The sequence below is a fragment of the Giraffa tippelskirchi genome, chromosome 1 (genome assembly GCF_054371585.1).
Source record: "Giraffa tippelskirchi isolate mGirTip1 chromosome 1, T2T-mGirTip1v1.2.pri, whole genome shotgun sequence".
Classification (NCBI taxonomy): Eukaryota; Metazoa; Chordata; class Mammalia; order Artiodactyla; family Giraffidae; genus Giraffa; species Giraffa tippelskirchi.
This window is the reverse complement of record NC_137275.1, coordinates 205,618,950-205,646,311: the sequence shown is the minus strand read 5'-3', so window position 1 is coordinate 205,646,311 and position 27,362 is coordinate 205,618,950. Positions and strand designations below refer to the sequence as shown.

The 27,362-nt window shown below is 46.4% G+C and overlaps 1 protein-coding gene and 1 long non-coding RNA gene across 2 annotated transcripts; one reads left to right on the top strand and one right to left on the bottom strand.

The window, feature by feature from the left end:
* The first annotated feature begins 4,224 nt into the window (after window positions 1-4,224).
* LOC145539317 (uncharacterized) lies at window positions 4,225-14,149 on the top strand. The gene is made up of 2 exons (XR_014077713.1): window positions 4,225-4,871; window positions 11,566-14,149. It is a non-coding gene; the product is annotated as an uncharacterized LOC145539317 (long non-coding RNA).
* A 4,270-nt stretch (window positions 14,150-18,419) lies between these two features.
* On the bottom strand, window positions 18,420-27,025 carry LOC145539193 (NUT family member 2G-like). Its single transcript, XM_081572785.1, has 7 exons — window positions 26,856-27,025; window positions 24,210-24,924; window positions 23,117-23,245; window positions 21,887-22,059; window positions 21,170-21,465; window positions 19,869-19,985; window positions 18,420-19,379 (listed from the first exon to the last, which is right to left on the bottom strand). The coding sequence occupies exons 1-7, from the start codon at window positions 26,875-26,877 to the stop codon at window positions 18,669-18,671; spliced, it is 2,163 nt and encodes a 720-aa protein (XP_081428911.1). The 5' UTR covers window positions 26,878-27,025; the 3' UTR covers window positions 18,420-18,668.
* Between the last annotated feature and the right edge of the window lie 337 nt (window positions 27,026-27,362).

Genomic DNA, 27,362 nt, shown 5'->3' with positions numbered 1-27,362 from the left:
CTCTGCCTTCCCTCTCAGGTTTTCCTTTCCCTGCCTTCCAACTTCCTCTAATAATTGTTTAACAAATGCTAAATTTTAGAAATGGTTTCTGCTCTCAGTGTTCAGCTTCTAAAGCACCTTCTTTTATTTCTGGAGTCTACAGTCTAATTCACTGAAAAACAGTCAGCCCTTCTCCTCCTTTTTCACTTTTTGATTAATTATTATTAATCATTTTGTGACTTCCCAGTTCCAAAAAGCTTTTCTCCTAATTCCACCTTACAAGCAAGTGATCTAGTACACTCCTTGACACTGCCATCACCTCCAAACTGCTATATCCCATATATATATATATATATGTCTTGTCAGTTTCACATCCCTAAAACTTCTCAAACTTTTCTTTGTCTTACCATGTCTGTCCACTATCTTAGTTTAAGCATTCATCTGAATCTCTGATATAACCACATCCATTTCATTTTTCCCTTCCTGTTAATCCGTTCTCCCCAGAGTAATTTTCTTGAGAAACAAAATCTAATCTGTCATTGGATGCCTAATATCTATCAATGGCTTACCTTTGCTTTAAGGATAAAAAGCAAAGTCCTTAGTGGGACTTACACTGCCCTGCCAAAATCTGTACTCCCTTTGATTCTGTTCTCTCCTTTGTCTATTTCACCCACTGCCTTCTTTCAGTTCTTTGAATGTGCTCTCACCTCAGGGGACTTTGCACATGCTATTCTCTCTGCTTAGAATGTTCTTTTCCTTACTTGCAACATTACTTATTAGTCACATTTTTTCCCAATATTACTGAGGAAAAATTGACAATATAGTGGTATATACTCAAAGGGTAAAATGAGATTTAATCCATTTATTGAAGATTAGAATAATTACCAAGGTGAAGATAATACATTCATCACCTCACACAACTCTTCTTTTCAGGCAAGAATGCTTGTGATGTACTGTCTCAGTAATTTTCAAGTATATAATACCATATTATTAACCATAGTCAACATGCTTCCACAGTCACACCAACATTTGTTATCTCTTGTCTTTTTGACTTCAGCCATCTTAACCTGTGTGAGATGATATCTCACTGTGGTTTTGATTTTCATTTCCCTGATGCTTAGTGGTGTTGAGCATCTTTTCACTTGGACTGTTAGAATGTCTTCCTTGAACTCATCACATTCTAAACATCTGTACATCCTTTAGATCTCAGATTCAACATCACTTCTCAAGAGAAAATTTCTCAGATTCCCAGCGCAGGTCATCACAGAGATAAATTCTGGCAAGTAAGGAAGAAAGTGTACGTGCTTGGAATTCCATTTGCTCTTCTGGAGGTACTCTTCGCTTTTCTTTGCATTATACCCAAGGGAGCCAATCTGTGCAGATCACACCAAAGTCTCTTTGGCCCCATGGCTTCTGATTGGGGAGAACAGTCTGAGTAGGGTGCATAGGCAGGAACTCAGAATCAGGTGGGGTGTCTTGGCTTTTATCCCCCTGCTTCCTCCTTTCGGGTCCCTGAAGACTAGCTGCTCCTTCAACCAAGCACTTACTAAGCTTCTGTCAGGCAGGAGTTTCTGCCAGCTTTCTTGATTTCCAGGTTCCTGTAACTGCCCCTCATTCCTCCTGTCACCACTTCAGGCCCATAGGTACCATCAGCAATGTGGTCACATACTCCATTATTACTTGTGGCTTCTTTAATCTCTGCCCACTCTTTTGTAAACAGATCTTGTCTTCAACACTCCTCAAATTACTGTCTCCAAGTGTTCACCTGTTTCCCCTGGGGACCCTGATAGAGACATTGCCCCTGGGGATTTTTCAGATAACTAAAATTTACATTACTGGTGTCAAAACCCTTCTTCTGGCCAACAATAAGGGATTATCTAATCTATTGTATTTACGAAATAGAATGCTATTGGTTATTGAAAAATCATATTTTTGAAAAATAGAAACAGGATCCAAAGGAATATACTGAATTTGATCTCAGTTTTATAAAACCAAAGAAAATAAACTAAAACAAATGTGTGTGTATAAAAGAGTCAACATATATGTTCCCAAAATGGTAATAGCTCCTTTCAGAATGAGTTATTTTTTTTTTATGATTTTTCTATTCTTTCTCAGTTGTCTGCAATAATGCTGCATTACCAGGATGATGAAATATATATACATATATGTTATTTTAAAACACTTTTTCTTGATCTAATACAAGTTATAAAAGTAATTAATTAAAGTGAAAGTTAAATAAGACAATGAAAATATATTGCCTAGCATATGTGCCTATCAGTTGGCACAGAGGAAGCATTCAATATGTCAAAATAGCTTATTACGAATCATGTTTTACATACCGCTATGCCTTATGAAACTAAATACAGATAATAGAAATTAGCTTTTTCTGAATGACTTGGGATGTTAATCATTATATTGTACTTTAATATTATAGCATGCTGCTCTGAGCTCAGTTCAATCCTATCATTTAGCATATAAGAAAATGTATAATACAGAATCATCCTCAGAAGGCTCAGGTGACTTCACGGAGAACATGTGCTGCTATTTAGTGCTCTCGGCTCACCCTATCCTCCAAAGACTTTCTCCAAGACATCCTTCCTTCCCTCCAGAGAAACGCTTCTTTTCCTGTATTTATCACTACCCACAACTTAGTTAATACTATTACAGGCTTTTTGTTAAGTAACTATGTCTATTTCTATGTTTACCATAGTACATCAAGCACAATTTTTTCTTCTTTCCTCCTTGTCTCGGTTCTATTTTGGTTCTGGAAATGGAGCTAATCTGGTAAAATGAGTGCTAGTGATAGAACACAGTAAAACGACATCAGAAAGTTTCAGAAGAAAATTAACTTTAAAAAAAGAATGAATGCCATCAACTTTTAGAGATCATCAACATGTCTTGCACTCACCTTCAGAAATCACACAAATGGGACTTCCTGACAGGCCAGTGGTTAACACTCTGTGCTTCCAATGCAGGGGCACAAGTTCAGTCCCTGGTCAGGGCACTAAGACCCCACATGCCTTGTGGCCAAAAAAAGTTTCTTTTTAAGATTTAAAAAAATAATAATTGAAAAAAAAAAAAGAGAAATCACTCGAATGTGTATTGTCACCTTTTTTCCAACTCTTTATCCTAACAGTACTTTGGTAATATATACTTTACATGTGAAAAAATGAGCAGATTTAAGTGTAAAGTTTATTGAATTTTGACAGACATACTTGTACAACCAAAGTCTAGATCAATATAAAGAAAAGACTTGTGAAAAAAGAAAGACGGAGAGCACTGCATTTCACCCAGTTCTGCAAAGATTAACTTGCTGCAGTTGCTGACTGACAGTGCATTCTACTTCAGAGGAAATTAAGATGAAAACAGGATGGAGCACTCTTTGCTTCAGACAGAAGAAATTAAAATGATAGCAGGATGCTCTGTGCTTTGGACAAGCAGGGCCTTACACGGTTAGATGTGTCTCAGGAAGAATTTTAGTGAATGAAGTTTCTTACAACTTTCCATACATTGGTGCATTGAAATGCACCAAAATCATTAGCTTGATACATCCGTTCTTGATGACTAGCAGTAATCTGTTATCAAGATATATAATACACTTGACTGCATGTATTCCCCAGCCAAAAATCATATATAAATTAGTTTCCCCAGCTATCTCTTTGGAGCAGTTTCTCAGAGCTACTGAAAGGCTCTCGCTTGGGTTAAGTCTTCAATAAGACCCTAAATGAAACTTAGCTCACAACTCTTACACTGTGCAATTTTCTTTCCGTCTGTAGTCCTTCACCTCGGAAAATGCCATGTTTTTCTATGCCCTGAACCCTCCCTCCCCTGACTCCCTGCCATGGCACAACACAACCACTATTCTGATTTCTTAACTTGCTTTTGTCTGTTCTTGAACTTCCTATAAATGGAATCATACAGTGTGCTATTATGTATATCAATTGTTCCTTCCTTTATATTGCTGTAGGATTCAACTGTATGAATATACCACAATTTCTTTGTCCATTCTTCTGTCAATAGACAGTGGGGTTGTTTCCAGTTTGGGTTATTATGAATAAAGGTGCTATGAATATTCCTGTACAAGTACAAATAAAGTGATGAATACAGAAAGTGTGAAAAAGGTTTGTGTACATGGTACAAGTTTCTGAAGACATTAAACTGCCTTTGAAATCTTTTATTGTTACTTTGATTAAGTGGATAACTATTGTTTCACAGAGAATGTAAGCTGGTACCAAACTGGAATTTGGTTTTCTCTCCCTGATTAAAAGAACAAAGTTTTCTTGGAATATGGCTTTTGGTAACAGACTATGTAGATTTCTTTGCCTTTAAGTGATTCATATTTGTTTTTTAAATCTTTTGTTACTTCGATAAAATGAACGAGTATTATTTCACAAAGCTCTATGAAGACTATGGCACACATAGACAAAGCTCATTCTGCTTCTACAAAATTAACCCTTCATCAGGGAATTTAAAATTGATAACAATGGCTGTAAACCAAACAGCTGGGGCTATAGGAAATCCAATATGGCTGCTTGGCTTTTCCTGGCTCCCTGACAAACCTCACTTTTATTTGCTAGGATAAGGCTTTTCCTGGCTGCAGGGTTGGTGTCTCACAATGGAGAAAAAATGGTTGAAATATGTTTTCTACAATCTCCAGTGATCAAGGCACCACTTTACTGGACAAACCATACAAGCATTACAGTTTTCACGACTTTTTGTCTGACATACTGCTGGCTTCTAATCTTTCTTTTCAGATATAAAGAGGATCTTCTCAAGTTACTGATTGTTTAAAGCAACTTAGTAATTTACACCTGTGGGTAAAATTATAATTTTTTCTCTCTGTCTTATCCTTCCAGAAATCGCAGACACTGGGTGCTGAACAGATTTATCAGGTAAATAAAAAGACTGTCTCTCAACATATACAGAAATCTCAAAGTATACAGGGGAGCTCTAAAAGAAAAACCCACCTCAACAAAAACTGATGTCAGTCCTATGACATTTATAGTCAATCAGTTCAGTTCAGTTCAGTCGCTCAGTCGTGTCCGACTCTTTGCGACTCCATGAATCGCAGCACGCCAGGCCTCCCTGTCCATCACCAACTCCAGGAGTTTACCCAAACTCATGTCCATTGAGTCGGTGATGCCATCCAGCCATCTCATCCTCTGTCGTCCCCTTCTCCTCCTGCCCCCAATCCTTCAAAGCATCATGGTCTCTTCCAATGAGTCAACTTTTCACATCAGGTGCCAAAGTATTGGAGTTTCAGCTTCAACATCTGTCCTTCCAGTGAACACCCAGGACTGATCTCCTTGAGGATGGACTGGTTGGATCTCCTTGCAGTCCAAGGGACTCCCAAGAGTCTTCTCCAACACCACAGTTCAAAAGCATCAATTCTTTGGCACTCAGCTTTCTTCACCATCCAACTCTCACATCCATACATGACCACTGGAAAAACCGTAGTCTTGACTAGACAGACGTTTGTTGGCAAAGTAACGTCTCTGCTTTTAAATATGCTATCTAGGTTGGTCATAACTTTCCTTCCAAGGAGTAAGTGTCTTTTAATTTCATGGCTGCAATCACCATCTGCAGTGATTTTGGAGCCCCCCAAAATAAAGTCTGACACTATTTCCACTGTTTCCCTATCTATTTCCCATGAAGTGATGGGACCAGATGCCATGATCTTAGTTTCCTGAATGTTGAGCTTTAAGCCAACTTTTTCACTCTCCTCTTTCACTTTCATCAAGAGGTTCTTTAGTTCTTCTTCAATTTCTGCCGTAAGTGTGGTGTCATCCGCATATCTGAGGTTATTGATATTTATCCCAGCAATCTTGATTCCAGCTTGTGCTTCTTCCAGCCCAGCGTTTCTCATGATGTACTCTGCATAAAAGTTAAATTAGCAGGGTGACAATATACAGCCTTGATGTATTCCTTTTCCTATTTGGAACCAGTCTGTTGTTCCATGTCCAGTTCTAACTGTTGCTTCCTGACCTGCATACAGGTTTCTCAAGAGGCAGGTCAGGTGGTCTGGTATTCCCATCTCTTTCAGAATTTTCCACAGTTTATTGTGATCCATACTGTCAAAGGCTTTGCATAGTCAATAAAGCAGAAATAGATGTTTTTCTGGAACTCTCTTGCTTTTTCGATGATCCAGCGGATATTGGCAATTTGATCTCTGGTTCCTCTGCCTTTTCTAAAACCAGCTTGAACATCTGGAAGCTCACGGTTCACATATTGCTGAAGTCTGGCTTGGAGAATTTTGAGCATTACTTTACTAGCGTGTGAGATGAGTGCAATTGTGCGACAGTTTGAGCATTCTTTGGCATTTCCTTTCTTTGGGATTGGAATGAAAACTGACCTTTTCCAGTCCTGTGGCCACTCCTGAGTTTTCCAAATTTGCTGACATACTGTGTGCAGCACTTTCACAGCATCATCTTTTAGGATTTGAAATAGCTCAACTGGAATTCCATCACCTCCACTAGCTTTGTTTGTAGTGATCCTTGCTAAGGCCCCCTTCACTTCATATTCCAGGATGTCTGGCTCTAGGTGAGTGATCACACCATCGTGATTATCTGAATCATGAAAATCTTTTTTGTATAATTCTTCTGTGTATTCTTGCCACCTCTTCTTAATATCTTTTGCTTCTGTTAGGTCCATACCGTTTCTGTCCTTTATCAAGCCCATTTTTGCATGAAATGTTCCCTTGGTATCTCTAATTTTCTTGAAGAAATCTCTAGTCTTTGCCATTCTGTTGTTTTCCTCTATTTCTTTGCATTGATTGCTGAGGAAGGCTTTCTTATCTCTCCTTGCTATTCTTTGGAATTCTGCATTCAGATAGGAATAGCTTTCCTTTTCTCCTTTGCTTTTTGCTTCTCTTAATTCACAGCTATTTGTAAGGCCTCCTCATACAGCCATGTTGCTTTGTTGCATTTCTTTTCCATGGGGATGGTCTTGATCCCTGTCTCCTCTACAACGTCACGAACCTCTGTCCATAGTTCATCAGGCACTCTGTCTATCAGATCTAGTCCCTTAAATCTATTTCTCACTTCCACTGTATAATCATAAAGGATTTGATTTAGGTCATACCTGAATGGTCTAGTGGTTTTCCCTACTTTCTTCAATTTAAGTCTGAATTTGGCAATAAGGAGCTCATGATCTGAGCCACAGTCTGCTCCCGGTCTTGTTTTTGCTGACTGTATAGAGCTTCTCCATCTTTGGCTGCAAAGAATATAATCAATCTGATTTCGATGTTGACCATCTGGTGATGTCCATGTGTAGAGTCTTCTTTCGTGTTGTTGGTTTGCTATGACCAGTGCGTTCTCTTGGCAAAACTCTAGTAGCCTTTGCCCTGCTTCATTCTGTACTCCAAGACCAAATTTGCCTGTTAACGCCAGGTGTTTCCTGACTTCCTACTTTTGCATTCCAGTCCCCTATAATGAAAAGGACATCTTTTTTGGGTGTTAGTTCTAAAAGGTCTTGTAGGTCTTCATAGAACCGTTCAACTTCAGCTTCTTCAGCATTACTGGTTGGGGCATAGACTTGGATCACCGTGATATTGAATGGTTTGCCTTGGAAACGAACAGAGATCATTCTGTCATTTTTGAGATTGCATCCAAGTACTGCATTTCAGACTGTTTTGTTGAGTATGATGGCTACTCCATTTCTTCTAAGGGATTCCTGCCCACAGTAGTAGTTATAATGGTCATCTGAGTTAAATTCACCCATTCCAGCCCATCTTAGTTTGCTGATTTCTGAAATGTTCATGTTCACTCTTGCTATCTCCTGTTTGACCACTTCCAATTTGCCCTGAATTCATGGACCTAATATTCTAGGTTCCTATGCAATATTGCTCTTTACAGCAATATATATAGTCAATGGACCAAAATTATTTTAGGAAGGAAATTAGTTTTGATTATGTTTAATAAAAATAGGGATAATTGTAGAAAAATATTATGTTTCACTGAATACTAAGCTCTAGTTTTGTTCATTAAGATCTGTATTTACTAAGACTCATTTCTGAGATAGTTCCTTGTTATATTTCTAAGAAGTTTAATTAAGTTACTGAAAAGGACATTCTGAGTTTGTTTCTGAAGCTTATCTCTAAAGCCTATCTTATCTCTAAACCGATCTTTGACTAAAGATTAGATCCTTCAAGATCTACAACCAGGAGATTAACAGCAGCCTATAGTCATGTAACAAACTTAAGTCAGATGACTTGGAGATATCACTGGGCTATACCTAATGGAAGTTCTTTACTTAAGTTCTTACTTATGATTTTACTATTAGTGCTAACTATATTGTTTTCTACATTGCCTGTTTCAAAAAGTGTTGTCCCTTACATTATCAATTGAGTGACTGAGCCACTGATATAATGATGGTATACAGTTCCATATGAAATCCGTAATTGTAGCAATGTGATTAGAAGAAGCAACAAAAGGAAATATTTTCTGGACCAAGAGGCTAGTAAGACGGGTGTGGTCCAGAGACTCTTGCTGTTCACAGGGCCTAGTCCAGTAACAGCACACAGAGTGGCCAATCTGTGAAATCTTTGACAGACCTGGAAAAGAGCCTTCCCAGCACCGTGGGACAAGATGGTCATGAAATGCCCCAACCGATGGTCAAACTCATGGCCATAATGGGGCCCTGCTGACTGGAAAATGGCACTTGCCAACTTCCTCTACAAAGATTAAATCATGGACATTATACCTGCTGACCTTTAACATCCCCTGAAAGGAGTTCCTGGTGGAAATCAGAAATTAGGGACTCACTCTGTGCTCTTGGAAAAATGGACAAAACAGGCCTTCAGATAGTTAGATATTTTCAGGTAAAAATTTTCTTGAGCCCAAATTCTTGCATCTTCTCATACCTAGAAAAACACTAAAACTGTTAACGGTGACAACTACAATGGCTTATATGTTAATACCACAGTAAGAGGCTAAAGCCTACTTGGACAAGCTTAGACAGCTGGCTGCCTGTCTACACTGGGTTAGAGACGCATTCTCCTAAAAAGAAATGATGAGATTTATTTTGTCTGTTAAAATTCAAGTTGTCACTCTTTCATCTACTTCTGAGAACTAGGTTTGCTATACCTACATTCAAAATGTATATGACCACACCAAATGGCTCCATTCTTACAGACAGGGCAACCCAAGCGTTGACTCTGTCTAGACCAGGATCAAATTTACTACCAAATGCAACCTGATTCTTATTCTTGCTGGGACTGCTGATTATAATAATTCTTTTACTGATTTTTGGTTTCTGCCTTTTTAATATATTCGTCTAGTTTGTTCTTCCTAAAGGATACAATGGCTTCCCAGACAAAGTAACAGTGATGTAGAGATTCTGGTCACTCTTCAAGATGGACTCCCTTGATGTTCCAGTCTGGTCATAGATCCAATCTTGCATTATGGGCCTAACCTGCTGGAAAAATACTTTAGTAATTATTCTAGCTATTTCAAATCCTGAAAGATGATGCTGTGAAAGTGCTCCACTCAATATGCTAACAAATTTGGAAAACTCAGGAGTGGCCACAGGACTGGAAAATGTCAGTTTTCATTCCAATCCCAAAGAAAGGAAATGCTAAAGAATGCTCAAAGTGCCGCACAATTGCATTCATCTCACACGCTAGTAAAGTAATGCTCAAAATTCTCCAAGCCAGGCTTCAGCAATACGTGAACTGTGAACTTCCAGATGTTCAAGCTGGTTTTAGAAAAGGCAGAGGAACCAGAGATCAAATTGCCAATATCCACTGGATCATCGAAAAAGCAAGAGAGTTCCAGAAAAACATCTATTTCTGCTTTATTGACTATGCAAAGCCTTTGACTGTGTGGATCACAATAAACTGTGGAAAATTCTGAAAGAGATGGGGATACCAGACCACCTGACCTGCCTCTTGAGAAAACTGCATGCAGGTCAGGAAGCAACAGTTAGAACTGGACATGGAACAACAGACTGGTTCCAAATAGGAAAAGGAGTACGTCGAGGCTATATATTGTTACCCTGCTTATTTAACTTATATGCAGAATACATCTTGAGAAACGCTGAGCTGGAGGAAGCACAAGCTGAAATCAGATTGCTGGGATAAATATCAATAACCTCAGATATGCAGATGACACCACACTTATGGCAGAAATTGAAGAAGAACTAAAGAACCTCTTGATGAAAGTGAAAGAGGAGAGTGAAAAAGTTGGCTTAAAGCTCAACATTCAGGAAACTAAGATCATGGCATCTGGTCCCATCACTTCATGGGAAATAGATAGGGAAACAGTGGAAATAGTGTCAGACTTTATTTTGGGGGGCTCCAAAACCACTGCAGATGGTGATTGCAGCCATGAAATTAAAAGACGTTTACTCCTTGAAAGAAAAGTTATGACCAACCTAGATGGCATATTTAAAAGCAGAGACATTACTTTGCCAACAAGGTCCATCTAGTCAAGGCTATGGTTTTCCAGTGGTCATGTATGGATGTGAGAGTTGGATGGTGAAGAAAGCTGAGCGCCAAAGAATTGATGCTTTTGAACTGTGGTGTTGGAGAAGACTCTTGGGAGTCCCTTGGACTGCAAGGAGATCCAACCAGTCCATCCTCCAGGGGATCAGTCCTGGGTGTTCGTTGGAAGGACTGATGTTGAAGCTGAAACTCCAATCCTTTGGCCACCTCATGCGAAGAGTTCACTCATTGGAAATGACCCTGATGCTGGGAAGGATTGGGGGCAGGAGGAGAAGGGGAGGACAGAGGATGGGATGGTTGGGTGGCATCACTAACTCGATGGACATGAGTTTGGGTAAATCCGGGAGTTGGTGATGGACAGGGAGGCCTGGCATGCTGTGATTCATGGGGTCACAAAGAGTCGGACACTACTGAGCGACTGAACTGAACTGAACTTACTATTTGCACCCTGTATCTTTACTTGTCTAATGAATTTTGTATCTAAGCAGCTTGAGGCATTTAAGTTGCAAATGATTGTTCATGCTCCTACCATTTCTACTGCCTCCTCTAGCTATTACTTGGGGCCCCTGGATCAGAAACACTAAATAAAAGGGTAAGAAGAATATGTTGCTTCAGCAACTTAGGGCCAGCGCCTCTCAACAACACAAAGCAGTTAAAGACAGATTTCTTTACCCCTTTCCCATCAGCAACAATATTCTCCTAAAAGAAAAAGGGAAAACGAGAGAGTTAAAACATAGGCAAGGAGCCCAAGGCCCTTAAAGGAGGAGGTGGCAAACATTCCTTTATCCATTCTTTTGCCTTAGTCAGGTAGGACAGGTTTCTTCTAAGCCCTGTACTGGTATTGCAACAATATATCTCGCTTGAGACCTGGCCTTTCTTTAGGTCCATAACTAATGATTACACAGCACAATATATCTCACTCATGGGTATGCTTTTCTTAGAGTCTATGTTAGTGATTATAATTGTCACAAATCTTGCCTGGGAGCCTGTGTCTCAACAACAATATATCTCGCCCAGAAACACGGTGCTCTGGAACGCCTTCCTTCTGGCTAATCTTGTACTGAAGTTATCTCAGGATGTATGACTTGGGAAAGGGTCTGGTGGAATTCTTACAACCTCGAGATATTCTTTTTATCTATTTTCAGCAGCCAGTTGAGAAGTATATAGTTCAGTTCAGTCGCTCAGTTGTGTCCAACTCTGTGACCCCATGGACTGCAGCACGCCAGGCTTCCCTGTCCATCACCAACTCCTGGAGCTTACTCAGACTCATGTCCATCAAGTCAGTGATGCCATCCAACCATCTCATCCTCTGTCGTCCCCTTCTCTTCCCGCCTTCAATCTTTCCCAGCATCAGGGTCTTTTCCAGTGAGTCAGTTCTTTGCATCTGGTGGCCAAAGTATTGGAGTTTCAGCTTCAGCATCACTCCTTCCAATGAATATTCAGGACTGATCTCCTTTAGGATGGACTGGTTGGATCTCCTTGCAGTCCAAGGGACTCTCAAGAGTCTTCACCAACACCAGAGTTGTTTTTTGTTTTTTTTTCAAGCAGGGCATTATATACTTCTCATATATAACAACCTGCTTAAAAACTAGTGACGGTGGGTACTCTCCTACCCCCTTTTGCTGGAGGCTTCCTCTATCCTTTTCACTATAATAAAACTCTGTTACACAAAGCGCTGAGTGACTGAGACTGTGTTTCAGTCAAAACAGAAATTTTGAGGAAATTTTAGTTTTGAAATTTTCTCCTTCAAACACCACGAATACCAGAACCATTCACCATAAGCTTTCAGTTTCAGGTGAGGTGCAGGTGAGAACTACTACTTAAGGTCCTCAGGTTCATACTTAGTTAGCTCTGAGTTAAGAAAGGCTCACCCCATACCCTTTCCAGGATCTACCTTGAAGGCCACCTGTAACTCTGGGGACCGTTCAAAAACCCAGTTAACCTAGGGCCTGGGAAAACCTCCTTGGCGCCATCTGGGAGAGAAAGTGGTAACAACAAAGACAGATCTCCATCTGGAGAGTCCCCTCCCTGCTTGCTCACAGGCAAGTGAGGAAACCAAGGGGACTCTGGAAGGACCCCCACCTGGGGACATCCATAAAGCCCTCAGAGGTTCCTCTGACTGGACAGGAAGACAAGCCACCTTTCAGGCTCCCACATACAATTTTGTTGGCAGAGTTGGCACAGTGAGCCTGTGGTGGGAGTGGACAAATGCAACCTGGAGCCTAGTCAAAGTCCAGAAACAGCCAGGAATGAGCCGCAGAGGGAAGCTGGGGGGCAGGCCTCCCCAGCATCTTGCTCTAACATGACAGTCATGGGCATCAACGAATGCCCCCAATCTTCCAGGACCAAAGAATCTGTGGAGGAGGCCCTGTATGGAGAAGTAATTTTGAACCTAGAGTACTTATCAAATCCCAAATCATTAATATTGATATGAGGAGATCACAACCTCCAAGGTCCAATAAACATCCCTCCTCAAACACAAAGTTAGAAACCAGAAGATCTACACACCGATGAACAGTTTCATAAGCTTGAGTTCCAAGTGTTCACAGTTCCAAGGGCACGCTGTGAAACTGGGGTGCTCCTTCAAGACTGTGCCACTGACACGCTTCTCAAGGACTGTTACTCAGATATGTTCTTTGCTGCAAACATCTTGGCTCCTCAGGAATCTCTTTCCTATTCCCAGAACTTGCCCAGTGGAGATGTGTCCAATTACCAGAAGTTCTATAACATTACCTCCAGTGGAGGGAGCACCTAGGGGGCAGCAGGAGATCCTGAGACAGCAACCCCAATATAAGAGTCTGAGCAATAAGTTTGTCCCCACGGATAGGAGAGAGACTTACAGGAGGTCCAAACTAGGACAGCATAAAAAAGGGTTGGCAGAATAGAGGGCCTACGAGGCCTAAGGGATGAGTAACCTGGGCCAGCAAGAGGTATCAGCAGAGTCCCAAAGAAGCAAATTGCCACAGTTAAACCTGAAGAAGGGACAGCTTCCTTCAGAAAGCCACTTCAGAACACAGATTAAGCAGGTTCTGCAATGAATTTTCTCCAGTAAATCCAAAGGACAAGAATAGCCCCTGCAAAAAGGCAAGCTTGCAGCATCCACCGCCCAGGGCCAGGAACCAGTCAAAAGCAGATTGATTACGGACAGCAGGGCTGTTGGGGGTCAGACTCTCGGGCCAGCTGTTGGACGGATTCTAAAGAAAAGATGGAGCTTCACCATCGGCTTCATGCCTCGGAGGTAAATTGGTGCAAAGCAGAACTCTGGGCCCCATTAGGTTCACATTACTGCTACACTAGGTTTCTCTCCTACCCAGAGTAAAGGAGAGTGAGGAGAAACACAGCCCGCAATCACCAAGTTACCCTCATGGGACACATCTGTCCACAAATGAGTAAGTAGACCAGCCCCAGGGACAGCAAGTGAACCACCCAGGGAGCCAGGTCCCCCTCCAGGCAGAGCCTGCCAGCATGGATCAAGAGTGAGACGTGTCCCAGGCTGTTCCCCTCCACGGACCAAGGCACTGTCTTCTTTGGAAATATACCTCTTCTGATCAATCAGAACATGCTTTTCACGGCGTTCCTGGTAGGAAAACTCTTCTCCAAGAAAAAAATGCATATTCTGCCTAGAAAAAAAAATTTCTCTCATGTTAGCACATCCTCTACGTGCTAATGGTTTCTTCCAACCATGGATTATTTTGTTTCTTGAAATAAATGTGTTTTTTTTTTTTTTTTTCCCCATGAGAGGTGGTGGCCTCTGTCTGTGCCCTGCTCAGGGGAAGAGAGGGGATCAGGGTCTATTCTTTCCAGGTGTCTGCTTTGACTTCCAAATATGCCCCCCTAGAGTGGGATGTAGGGGAAGGGGGCAGGTGGCCGAGGTGCCCAATAGACGGTGCAGTGACTAAGGAGCCCCTGGCGTCCCACCCCCATCAACACCCCAGAGGAAAGAAGTTAGGGGCCCACGGCTAACGGGGGCCCCACCACCGAGTCTCCCTCTACTCCACCTCCCAGAGCCCAGACAGAGGGAGCCACCTGGAGCTCCTTCACCGAGGGCCGGGCTCCCAGAGACAGCAGAGCCTCTGGGCAGGGAAGTTTCACTTCTCCACAGTATAAATAATCAGCTTTCACAGCACCAGGAGCCTGGGACAGACTCAGGTTCTGTGACATATACCTACATGTGTGGCCCAAGGAAGCTCCCAGGGGACAGGTGGGACATAACAGGCCCAGGGACTGTGCAGGGGTCATAGCAAGTGTCACCTGCTCTCAGCCTTGCTCACCCCAGGGCCCGGGGTGGAAGAGGCCAGCAGACAGGATGTGTCACCCAGCGGCTGGGAAGTGACCTGTGGGGAACAAGGGTGCAATCAGCTTTCCTCCCCAGGCCCATCCACAGGGGAAGGCGCGTTTCTCTAGAGAGATTCGGGCTCTGTGTCACAGTCACTCCTCTGGTGGAGAGTCCTGCTCCAGAAGGGGCCTCTGATCCAGGAGCCAGCAGGAATGACCCTGCCTTCACGCCTGTCAGGAACCCCCCCATGTGTGACCAGGCCCGGGGCTATGGGGACAGAGGGCGCAGGTCTGCTTGTGCTGTGTTTTCTCCCTGGAGCCAAGTCCTGCCTCTGGGCCCCATCCTCCATGGAGGGCACAGCAGTGGGGGCTCAGCCAGGGTCTGAGGGGAGGATCTGGGATCCAGGTTACAGAGTGACCTCCAGAGCTCAGGAGAGGGGGGCACAGAGGAGGGACCTTGAGCCTGGTTATTCTGTTCCTGTGTGGGGTTAGTGGGGTCCCTATGGGAGATCATTGTGGGTTTGTCAGAGGTCTCTTTGCAGTAGATAAATGGATAAAGAAAGGTGATACACACACGTGCACATACATAGCATACACAATGAGATATTATTCAGCCTTAATCAAGAAAACCCTGACATTTTCAAGAACACTGAATGAACCTGGAGAATCTTTTGTTAGGTGAAATAAGCCTGACAGTATCGCTTATGTGTGGGATCTAAAAGAAAAAAAAAAAAAAAAAGGAATCACAGAACAGAGAGTAGAAATTGTTGTCTGGAGCTAGTTGTGGGGAAACGAGAATGGGTTGGCAAATGGATACAAATTTTCCATTATAAAGTGAGAAACAAAATGAAGGAATAAGGTCTGAGGAGCTAATGTACAGCATGATGTCTCCTGCATTGGCAGGCAGGTTCTTCACCACTAGTGCCACCTGAGAAGTCCTTGAATGTGCAATCTGGGCTGCTATCACACAGCTGGAATTCCATCACCTCCACTAGCTTTGTTCATAGTGATGCTTCCTAAGGCCCACTAGACTTCACATTCCAGGATGTCTGGCTCTAGGTGAGTGACCGCACCATCGTGGTTTTCTAGGTCATGAAGATCTTTTTTGTACAGTTCTTCTGTGTATTCTTGCCACCTCTTCTTAATACATTCAGCTTCTGTTAGGTCCATACCATTTCTATTCTTTACTGTGCCTATCTTTGCATGAAATATTCCCTTGGTATCTCTGATTTTCTTGAAGAGATCTCTGGTCTTTCCCATTCTATTGTTTTGCTCTACTGCTTTGCACTGTTCACTTAGGAAGACTTTCTTATCTCTTCTTGCTATTCTTTGGAACTTTGCATTCAGATGGGTATATCTTTCCTTTTCTCCTTTGCCTTTCACTTCTCTTCTTTTCTCAGATATTTATAAGGCCTCCTCAGACAACCATTTCGCCATTTTGCCTTTTCTTGGGGATGGTTTTGATCACCACCACACCTCAGCTATCTGGGGCCAATCCTGTTTCCTTGTTCACCTTGCTTCTTGCATTCCCCCAGCTCATCAGAAATCACCATAGGGTGGGGTGGAGGGGGCAGCATCACTGGATCCCAATTTTGGGAGCTCTCATTCACTTTTGGAGGCTAGAAATTACTGATGGCTGTGACATTTCTTGTTGATTAACGTGGCAGGAGATATTTTCATTTCGCAGTGGCTTTCTCTGTCCCCTTTAGTTCAAGGTGGCAATAAAGTCTCTGCTGGTTCATCCCTCTCTATTCTTGGCCTCTGTTGAGAAGACTGATTAAATTAATGAGCCACATCCATGATCTCTTCTTCAAATGGTTGCTCAGCTATACCTTGTATGGCTAAAGGCACTATGCAGGTAGGACTACTTACAAAATGTTGAGATGAAGAGATTATCATCAATTTTCTGAGTGGACTAGATGTAAACACAAAAGCCTTATTGGAGGGACGCAGAGTCAGAGATGGAGAGACCATGTGATGAGAGAAGCAGAGTACAGTGATGCACTTTGAAGATGGAAGAAGGAACTAATTTCAAGGAATGCAGGTAGCCTCCAGAAGCCAGAAAAGGAAACAGATTCTTCTGTAGGGTTTCAAAATGATGAAGTCTTGCAGACCTCTCTTACAGGTCAACTGCAGCCTCCAAACTCTAGGAAACTCCACCCAGATTCCTGTACTCCGGACTCGCCTGCTATTTTTCCTATTTTTCCTGTGGCTCCAGATACTCCTGAAATGTTTTGCTGGACTTGTACATTCCCAGAAATTCCTGTGACTATAGCCAAGTCTCTTAAATCTCTAGACACACTTTAAGCCTTCCACACTATCCTCCTTCCTGGGCGTCTCAAGATTCCTTCCAAAGGTTCTGCGGCCCAGACATTTCTGTGACTACACCCAAGCTCAGGGAGTCTCTGCCATCACCACCTGGTCAAGGAAAGGAACTCCAGAACTCAGAACCTGGAGAAGAGGCATTGGCCAGGATGGAAGTAGGGGTGAGGTCCAGGGTGGGTCTACAAAGGATCAGAGCATCTGAGGGTGGATGGGAGCTGGGCCAGCACAACCTATGACAGGGACTAAGCAAGTTATAAGAGGGATGAAGCAGTTCTGGGGAACAGCAGGGGGCTGCTCCCCGCTCAGCTCCTGCCCTTCACTGTCTGCTCATCTCACCCTTAGAGAGGGACAGTTCCTCTGGCCTGACCAGTGAGGTCTCTGCCAGCACCCACAGAGGGTGATGGAAGCCTCCACACTCCTCAGCATGGATCCCAGCTCCCACCCATGTTGGGAACACAGACACAGCTCTCCCTGCTGTCCCCGCTGGGTGAGCTGCTCTTGTGAAACTTGTTCATATGTTGTTAGGAGGAACTGTCTCATGTGTGGATATGGATCAGTGTCGATCCCAATACACACAATTGTCCATGCATGGATGGGAAGGGAAGGGACAGTAGTTGCGGGATGTCTTTGCAGAACCCTGGGCCCCTAAGGTCAGTCCCCATAGCCACAGCAAGATGAGTCCCCTCCCTCCCTTGAACAAGACACTCCTGCACAAAATTCCCATAAATTCCACAAAGGGGCCCAACTGTCATTTTCCTTATACACACCTTTAGTGGGCACCCCATGAATTTCCTCTCACCCATTTCCCCTGTTTCATCCTCACTGGGACTAAGAGGTAGCTGTCTTCACCACTCTCCACACAGCAATAATCCACTGAGACTAGAGGATGCTCACCCTCCAACCAGGCAGAGAGGCGGACAATCCAGACCCTGTGGCTGAGATTCTTCCTCTCTGGTCAGGCCACCAGACAGGAAACCCTGGAAGAGGAGAGGATCAGCCCAGCCCCTTCATCTGGCTGCTTCGGGAAGTAGAGAGAAGCTCCCTAAAGACAAAAGCTGTCTCCAGGCTCCATCCTGGAAACTGCTTAGTGTCCAGAGGGCTGAGGGCAGGACAGCAGCTCTCCACCCCTGAATGGTCCAGGGAGGCAGATGACGGTACAGATGTCCCCAAGGTCTCGAGCCAAGCTGGCTTTAAAGAAGGGGATGATGAGGGGGTCCCTGTGGAGGATGAGAGCTGAGAGCTCCCAGGAGTCGCCTGAGGAGTCCTTGTCTGTGTGGAGGCAAGACTTGGCCACCTGGAGGCCCACAGCACCTGTGACCTCCCTCATTCTTCCTTCCTGTCAGGACCCCTCTCTGTGGAACAGAGCAGACACGAGTAATATGACAGTGACCCAAGAGCATTTCCCAACAAAACTACATTTATTCACATTTTTACATATATCTCTCCAAAGATCTTACTGCCATCCACGCCCACCCAGACCCACCTCCCCCACCTCTTGAACCTCCCACAACTCCAGTCCCCTCCCTGCCCTGAAGTGCCTTCCCCCAACAGCAGCCAGGATCACCCATGAGCTGAGGAGCCCTAGGCTCCCCTAGGGGCTGGCCCGCTGTTCCCTACTGGCTGCAGAGCTGCTTCCTCTTCCTCCCTGTTACAAACGGTCACACTTTCTCTTTTTCGGCTGTGAGGGGCGAACCAGTCCCAGAGCCAAGGCTGCCCTCTCAGAGACCCCGAGGCCAGCCCCTGGGCTGAGCAGCATTTCAGCAGCAGCTGGGCTTCCGCACAGAGCCCGCTTCCTAGACTTGGCAGCGGCCAGGGGAGTTGGGCTGAGGCTTATTCGTTCAGAGGAGAGGGCCTGGCCTGAGGCAGGGACAGGACTCTGGGACAGCCCCCAGGGCAGCAGGGTGTGCTGCAAGGTCAAGAGGAAAGCCAGGCTGGGGAGCTCCTCCTCATCCTCGCTCGACTGGTCCCTGGGCCCTTGGGCCCCCAGAATTGGAGAGGCCGTTCTGAGAACTGAGGTGTCCGTGGGTCCTGGCTGAGGGCCAGTGTACCTCTGACCCTGGGGAGGGGAGGGTGGTCCTGGCTGGAATGGAGGCAATTCCTGCCGTCCTGGAGAGGGAACAAGGTCTTTGGCCCTGGACAGGCCAGCGTTTGCTTGGCTCAACTTGTGAACAGCCTCGAAATCAACCTCTGGTGGGCAGGCTTCATGACTGATCCCTAGCTGGGGGCCTTGGTCATGGCTCTGGGCATCTCTGCTGGCGTCGGACTCAGAAGGACCTGAGTCCACTCGGGGTACACTTTGACTGCTGGGTGCCCGCACTCCCTTGTCTTCCTTCAAGGCCAGAAGTCGTTTCTGCACCAGCTGGTAGGAGAGAAGAGGGCAGTGACTGCTCTGCACACCCACATGTGAGAGGAGGAGCACTGGGCAGCGGGACATGGCCCTGGGTAGGGTGGAGAGGAGGGGCGACCCTGAGACTCAGATCCAAATATAGACACCGAGGTGTTCCTGCTGGCCTCCTGCACCTTGTTCCCAGCTTTGTGTCCTTTCCTCCCCCATCACCCGCCCCAGCTCCCTATCCTCTCCCTCCTGTCACCCAGCACTGCACCTACCCCAGAGCGGGCTCTCCGCCAGGCCAGATGTCCCAGGCAGGGGAGGGATGGACAGAGCCGTGGAAGCCTCCCGCTCACGTTCTATGCCTCCCTTGCTCACCAGGGTCTCCCATGCTCTGGTTTACCTGGGACACCCTTGTCTCCCCTGTTCTACCTGGGGTCCGTCCCTCCCCTGGCTCCCATGGGTCACATGGGGTCCCCATCCATAGGCTCCATAGGTATCCCTCCCTCCCCTGCTCACCTCCTCAGGGGTGAGACCTTCCTCCTGCTCCAGCTCCTCAGCTAGCACTAAGGGATCCAGTTGTGGTTCTGGCGAAAGCAAGTCTGCCAGGAATCGAGGGTGAATGACTGCCTCTACCTGGAACAGAAGGAAAAGGCTGTGAGCATCCTTAGCCAGGAATGGCCTGGGAGCCAAGAAGACCTAGAATAAAGTGGAAAGTAGAGACACACTCCTGTTCTCCTTCACAAGATGGGATGTTTTAAATTGTCATGCTTCTCTCTCTCTCTCTCTCTCTCTCTCTCTCTCTCACACACACACACACACACACACATGCACACACACAGAAATATGCTCATACACATACAGGTACAAAAAAGTACATATAAAGAGTATATGCCCAGTAGTGGGGTTTCTGGGTCATATGGTAGTTCTATATTTAGTTTTTAAAGGAACTGCCATACTGTTCTCCACAAGACACAGGTGCCCCAACATTCACTGTAGCACTATTTACAATAGCCAGGAATGGAAGCAACCTAGATGTTCATCAACAGATATATGGATAAAGAAAATGCAGTACATATATACAGTGAAATATTTCTTAGCCATAAAAAGGAATGAATGTGAGTCAGTTGTAGATATGCGGATGAACCTATAGCCTCTCATACACAGTGAATTAAGTAGAAAGAGAAAAAATTGTCATATATGTGTGTGTGTATATCTCTCTCTATATATATATGGAATCTAGAAAAATCGTCCTGATGAGTCTGTTAGCAACACAGGAACAGAGGTGCAGATGTAAAGAATGGCCTTGCAGACATAGTAGGGAAAGGGAAGGGTGGGATGAATTGAGAGGGGCCTTGACATATATGTACAGTATGTGTAAAATACGTAGCTAATGGGAAGCTGGTGCGTAGCACAGGGAGCTCAGCTTGGTGCTCTGTGATGACTCAGAAGGGTGGAAAGCAGGGGTGGGACGGATGCTCAAGAACAGCGGGGGAAGGGTATATACGTATCCAGGATTCACGTGTTGTATAGCAGAAACTGACAGAACATTGTAAAGCAATTATACTCCAATAAAAACACATATAACATGTATGTACACAGACATACAAAGGCACACACACAGACAGACATGAACATGAACACTCATACATGTGCATACACACACTCCACACACATATGGCCACACACACAAAGCACACAAACACACAGCTCAAGGAACAGAGCTTCAGTCCCGTTGGCCTGGGCAGAACCCAGATCTTGGGTGCTGAGAGTCCCATGCCTTGGAATCTTGTAGACCCCAGGCTCCATGCCCAGCCCACCTTGGTGACGAAGTCTTCCTGGGAACACAGCTTGTCAATGTAGCTCAGGAGATCCGGGTCTGCATAGGTCCCGTCCTCTTCCTGCCTCAGCTCACTTCCATCCTCTCCACATTCTACATCTGACTTGCCCGTGGCTGAGTGGACGGGCCCCACCAGTGCCTCCATGATGTCCACATACTCTCTCACAGCCTCAGGGGGAATCTCCTTGGGTGCCTTGGTCCCTGAGTGCCGCCGGGATCTGTGTGGCTGCGAGCGGGTGGGATGGGCTCGGGAGCCGGCCTTCCGGGGAGCATTGGCTGAGGCAGAGCAGGAAAGAAGGAAGGAAGGTGAGGGGCTTCTGTGTCCACCTCCAGACCACTGGGCACGCGCTGGTGAGGGCAGTGTTTGGGGGTCAGTGACTTAGGTGTGGGCAGGGTTAGCACCACCCAAAGCCTCATGGACAGTGGGAGGGGGCCATCTAAGAGAGTCCCATGAGGAATGTGGAACCTTGATTGTTCAGGGTATCCCCAACAAGCCCACTTCTTCAGCAGACTTCGTGTGGGGTCTTTTGACAGGGAGGTGGAAGAGGAGTTATTAAACTGATGGAGATAATACCCTGTAGTGACAAAGGACAACTGAGACCCTGCCTCACTGGCTGTTCTGGTTGAAAGACCAGATGACCTTCTGAAAGGAAAAGGATCCACACGGGGTCAGTCGTCACCCCTTGGCCCATGTTACCTTTGCTTTGAACTCCGGTGGGAACACGGGTGCCTGGCTGAGGGCACACTTTCGGGGCTGAGGACCCCTGAGGAGCCAGCTTCAGTGGGACTGGAGGAGGCAGGCCTTGCACCCCCTGCATCCACTGTAACTTCTGAATCTGCATCACCTCCTCTGCCTCAAATTCCATGAACCTAGGAGTGATGGAGGCATACGGCACACTGAGAAAAAGGTCTGGGCTTTGGAGCCCAACAAAGGCAACGGAGAATGAGGGGCTGGGAGAGGGTGTGTCTTGGGGTGGACAAGGCCCTGGGAGGTACTATTCCCAGCAGGGGGCTCTCCTAGAACTGACTCAAGGTCTGGACTCTTCCTGCCCCACCAGCACTTGGAGGGCACTCAAGAGCATAGACCGAGGCTGCTGAATTGAACCAGGCCCTCGGGACACAGGCAGACCCACAGGGGACCCTCCTCATGCCCCCATTCCTGTCCAGAACCACATGAATTGCTGATGGCCAGAGGCTGAATCAGGCACATGTTCCCAAAGCGGTCCTTGCTGAATCCAGAACCCTGGACAGGGACTGAGAGTCCTGGAACATAAGACTGGAGACAGGGCCCAGGAAAGGTTGGAGAATTTGGCTGCAAAGCTTAGAGGAGAGGCTTTCCTTTCCTCTGAGAGATGTTTGTTTGTTTGGTTCTATTCTGTTTAAACTAAAAGGATTGCCATGGAGAAAATACTGGAACGGCCAGAGACGCTTGGGCTGACGACATCCTGTCTTCCCTAGCCTCTTCAGGGAGGTCAGGGTACCCACTCCAGCCACTTTGCATGAGAAGAGGGAGTCCCAAATTCTATGTCAGTGGCTGCCAGCCACCGACCACTAAGGAAGCAGCCGGCTGGTGGGTGGAGAGCATGCCCCAGCACAGCCCCTATGGTTGGGGTTGGACCCCTACTGGGCTCAAAGCTTTACACCATCCCATCCTGAGACCTTCATGTCAAGCCAAAGGTAGGTCACCATGAGGGGAGGTCAGAGGTCCTGGTGGTGGAAGGACTGAAGACTCATGCTCTCAAGGTGAAGGAGGGGCTTCTGGAGGGGAGTAGGGCATCTAGGCTGTGGGGGCCCTGTGTTGGGTGACAGCCCTCTTCCTTTACCCTGCCTGATGAGCACGCCCACAGCCAGACCCTGACCTGGGCTCCAGCCCTCACCCACCCCTCTTACCCATCACACAGCTCTAGGGCCCAGGACACGGACTCACTTTCTGGCCATCTCATAGTAGATCATCCGGTCAAAGTTGCTTGTGCGCTGCCATTCCTGCACAGCCCGCGACAGTCCCTCCTCCAGCGTCATGGTGGGCTTCAGGCGAGCCAGGGACCGAAGCACTGGGCTGTAAGCCATCAGGGTCTGTCTCAGAGTCCAGCCCAGTCCCCACCCATCGGATTCCACCCAGCAACTTGGACCACATAACCCAAGATAGCATGACTGAGCATCAGGAGGGCAAGAGGCAGGCCTGGGAGACCAAGGACAAGCCTTCCCACTACTGCCATCACCGCCTCACACTCACTGGAGGATGGCCATCCATTCCCAGGCTAAGGCTAGGACAAAGAGCCTTGAGAGGGCTCCTTCCTCTGCAAGATTGGCTTTTCACTATAAAAATCCCTATCATCAGTGAGGCACGGCACATGCCAGGCAGGCTGCTAACACTTCATAGATTAGTCCAAAGGTCTCCTGCAAAGTTCTCTGAGTTAAGTACAATTGCCGCCCCCCCCCCCCCCGCCTTTTTTTTTTACAAGGAAGTGAGGTTTGGGAGGGAAATGCCTGCCAGTCTCCCAGGTCTAGGAGGAGAGAGCCCACGCCCTGTGAGCTCCAGCAGCACCCAGTTCTAAGAATTCTCCAGAACAAGGAGGTTCTTGTTCTTGAGGCATGCATAGAGCTGTATCCTGGACCTTGCACTCCCTCTCCTTTCTGAAGGGACATCCCTTGACCATGGACACTCAAGTCCTGTGTGAAAAGAGATGGCACCATAAAGGAGTGCAGCATCCCAGCTGTGACTCCTCACCTCACACCACAACCCTCTCTGGTTACAAGTCTTCATCAGTATCACCATGAGGATCATGGAAGGTCAAGTTGGCTGTACTCACAAGGCGGTGAGGTAACTGAGATACGATACTGAAAGGATGTCAGGAACTTGCATGGTGATGTGTAGGACCAAAATGTGCCTTCTCACAGCAGGGACATCACCCTCAGACTTTCTTCCTGGTATCCCTAGAAACCTAATCTGAGCATCCACCCCCAGTTCCTTTTTATTCAAAAGCTCTGATAACCTCATGACCCCCTGGCTGTTCACTCACATGAGAAAGCAGGAAAGAGCTTCAGCATCAGGACTCTGGGGAAGGTGTCTCCGGGCCAGAGACTTGAAGCGTTGCCAACGTCGGAAGTTCTCATACACGCTCTTGGGGCTACAGGAGTCATCCTGCGAGGCCTTGGACTGGTTAGTGGCCAGGCTGCCATCCCTGGAAGTGCCATGTGACTGTGGCCCCAAGTTCACTTGGGGAATGATGGGGGCCAGCTGGGCAGCTGGTAGTGGAGCTTGAGGTGGAAAGCCTGGGGTCCAGTTTCCCTTGCCAGACTGAGCTACTCTAACAGCTGGGACAGTCACAGGGGTCTCTCTCGCAGGAGTTGTTAAGAATAGGGGGACAGGACATGCAGTACTCCCTCTGAGGGGCCCTGGAATGCTCCAGTTGAGGGGAGCCTGAGTAAGGACAAAGGGCTGAGTCTGGGGGTGCTCCATTGGCCTTCCTTCCGACCTGACTTGGACAATGATGTTGCAAGCCCCGGGAGCACTTGGGCCATGGCCAGCATTGGACGCCAAAGGTGTCCTGGAGAAAGCTGGCAGCAGCTGGGTGCCGCCAGGAGGGAATGACGGGGTCATGGAAGGTGGCAGGTGTTGCTCCCAGGGTGGCTGGTGTGGCGGGCCAGGAATGGGTGGAGGAAAGGGCACTGTCATGAAAGGAGGCAAGGAGGCACCAGGGGTCAAGTTCACATCCATTCCCAGTGCTGGAGATGCTGTTGAGACAAAAGAAAGATTTGAATGGAGGAGGAGAACGGGCAACCGGGACTGAGGCTCTCTGGAGAGAATCAGAATGTAAATCTCCACAGATGAGGACATCTGGACAGTGTGTGCAGCATGCACATATCTTCTAATGATTTTCACTATCTGATCTCTGGGTGAGAATTATTCCACTGGGGACCTCACTCCTAGCCACCAAGGTCCCTGAGCCCTGTCCGCCAAGAAGAAATCTCCTCAGCAAGTGCAGATTCAGGGAGTCTCCCTCAGGCACTCCCTGACACCCAAAGCTCACAGGCTGTCTCCCAGACTGGGTGGATATCTGGTCTGTGAGAAACGCCCCTCAGCAGCTACACTAGCTGGTGGGGACCTTCTCCAAGGTAAGTTCTAGGCACCCAAAGACCCTTTGTGGACAGGCATTGTTTAAAATATTAGGGCCCCACCTCCATCTCAGTCTTCCTTTTCCTGGTGCTCAGCATAAATCCTCTCACTCTTTTCAAGCCTCACAAAAACAAAAACAAAAATAATGGAAAATATCACTCGAATGGATTTCTGATACAAACCCATAATACACTGGCTCGGCATGCACATGAGACCCTCTGCAGCAGACAGTTAATATGAGCCGGGTTATACCATCCCCTGCCCAGTGCCCAGAGTCATGCCATCACTCTAGGAGTCTTTCGTAGGAACTGTGAGGAGGCTGAGAAGTGGGCATCTGTCCCTGAAATCCTGTTATTTCACAGCCGTGAATGGCTGCAGAGGATTAGACAAGGGCCAGGGAAGGGTCATGTTACATTGGTTGTGGGAGTATAGACTGTCTGGGGTCCTTCCCCTTTGAGTTCCCAATAACAGAGAGTGAAGACAAACTGAGAAGCAGGCATGATGCAGGTGCCATTGTGATAAAGTTGTCTGGAACACATCCCTGTTCAGGAGAACAAGGTACATACCATGTGCACCTAATTAATCAGAACAGGTGTCATAGGACTTTGACTCATAACAGAGAAGATCGTCTGCCTGCTTCTGGGCTACACTCCTTACCCCCTTTAAAGAAGAAAGCAGCTTTCACTGACATTCCACCAGAACTAACCACCCTCCACATCTGTTCCCTGTCCACAAAGGAGTGACGTGAAAAATAAAGAAACTCTTCATCTCAAGATATGCCAAAGTTCCACCATGAGATATTGGACAAGTTGAAGTAGGTCTGAAGAACTGCTTTTCCACAAAAGGAAGAACAGTTGAGGACATCTCGGGAAACTGAGGCCTGTCTTGGTTGCAGTTACATGGATGCCCATCCCTGTCAAAGCCAAGGCAACTGTTACCTGAACTGAGACGTGAGCTGTGAGCTGGAAGGAGTGGAAGAGGTCTGGACTGCAGCAGTTAGAGTAACTTCCTGCCTAGCTCTCAGAGAGGACACTTGACTGCCGGTGTGACCACACATAGTCCCATTGAATAGCTTTCTACTAAGACTATCTCTCCCCACGGCCCAACTAGATACAGTATGTCCCAGTCCAAACCCCTCAGGAAGACACGGGGTGGGGGCAAGCTTTGGGTACCTAAGAAACACAATACGGGGCTAGGTCCTCCCCATGACCCTTCCTGTGTCACCACCAGGAGATCACCCACACTTCCTACACACACGTTTCAAAGCGGCTTATCTTCCATCTAGAAATAATCAATCCTGCCTGCTGCCATCCCTTCTCCATACCCAGGGCCATTTCCCTTGATCCACTTCCAAGGAACCCGCCTCCCCGGTGCAGTCTCAGGTTTCTTCAGGCTCTTCGGTCTCCCCAGATGTCCTTATGGGGCCAGTGCTCTCTCCTTCCTCAACTTCAGTTCAACCATGTGCCCACAGTGAACTGTCACATGTGGACTCAAAGGTCTGAGAAATGACAGGGTCTCTGAGAACCACAACCCCAGCCTACAGGCTTACCTCCTTCTGAAGCCGTTCCCATAGGCCTGGGCACGGACCACTGCTGCCTGGTAGCCTCAATGAGAAAAGTCAAGACCAAGACGCAGAGAGTGACCTGCTCCAGCAGATGCTCAGCATCCAAGTAAAGGAGGGAAATGTTTGAATTCAAACAGTAGAATGTGGAACTGAAACATTCTGCAGCGGGGGAGGGGCAGAGGGCAGGTAGAGCTGGGTGGGGTGAGCAGACATTCCATGAACGGCTCTGGCAGGAAGGCGAGAACCGGAAGTTCCTTCCACCTTACATAGTGGTGACACAGTTGGTGTCTGCCTCTTTAGGCAATTTATCAATTGTTTCTCAGTTTCACAGCACCAAGGTTGGACTTGATCTTCCCTTTATTTCACTTCTTTATCCATCAGCCTAGTTTTGCGTCACTCAGCTCACCCTGCTTCCTAACTGGGTCTTGACTTACTTCAACAGAGACTAGACTTTCAGAACAAGTTCAGAAGAACTTTTAGTCTTATAAACCC

Excerpts from the sequence above, each read along its gene's own strand:
- LOC145539193 (XM_081572785.1), bottom strand. The coding sequence starts at position 26,877 with ATGGGAACGGCTTCAGAAGGAG. Across the intron at positions 23,246-24,209 it reads GCTCTTTCCTGCTTTCTCAT|CCCAGTGCTTCGGTCCCTGG; the intron begins GTGAGTGAACAG and ends GATGGCTTACAG. Across the intron at positions 19,380-19,868 it reads AAGGTCTCACCCCTGAGGAG|CTGGTGCAGAAACGACTTCT; the intron begins GTGAGCAGGGGA and ends CTCTCCTACCAG.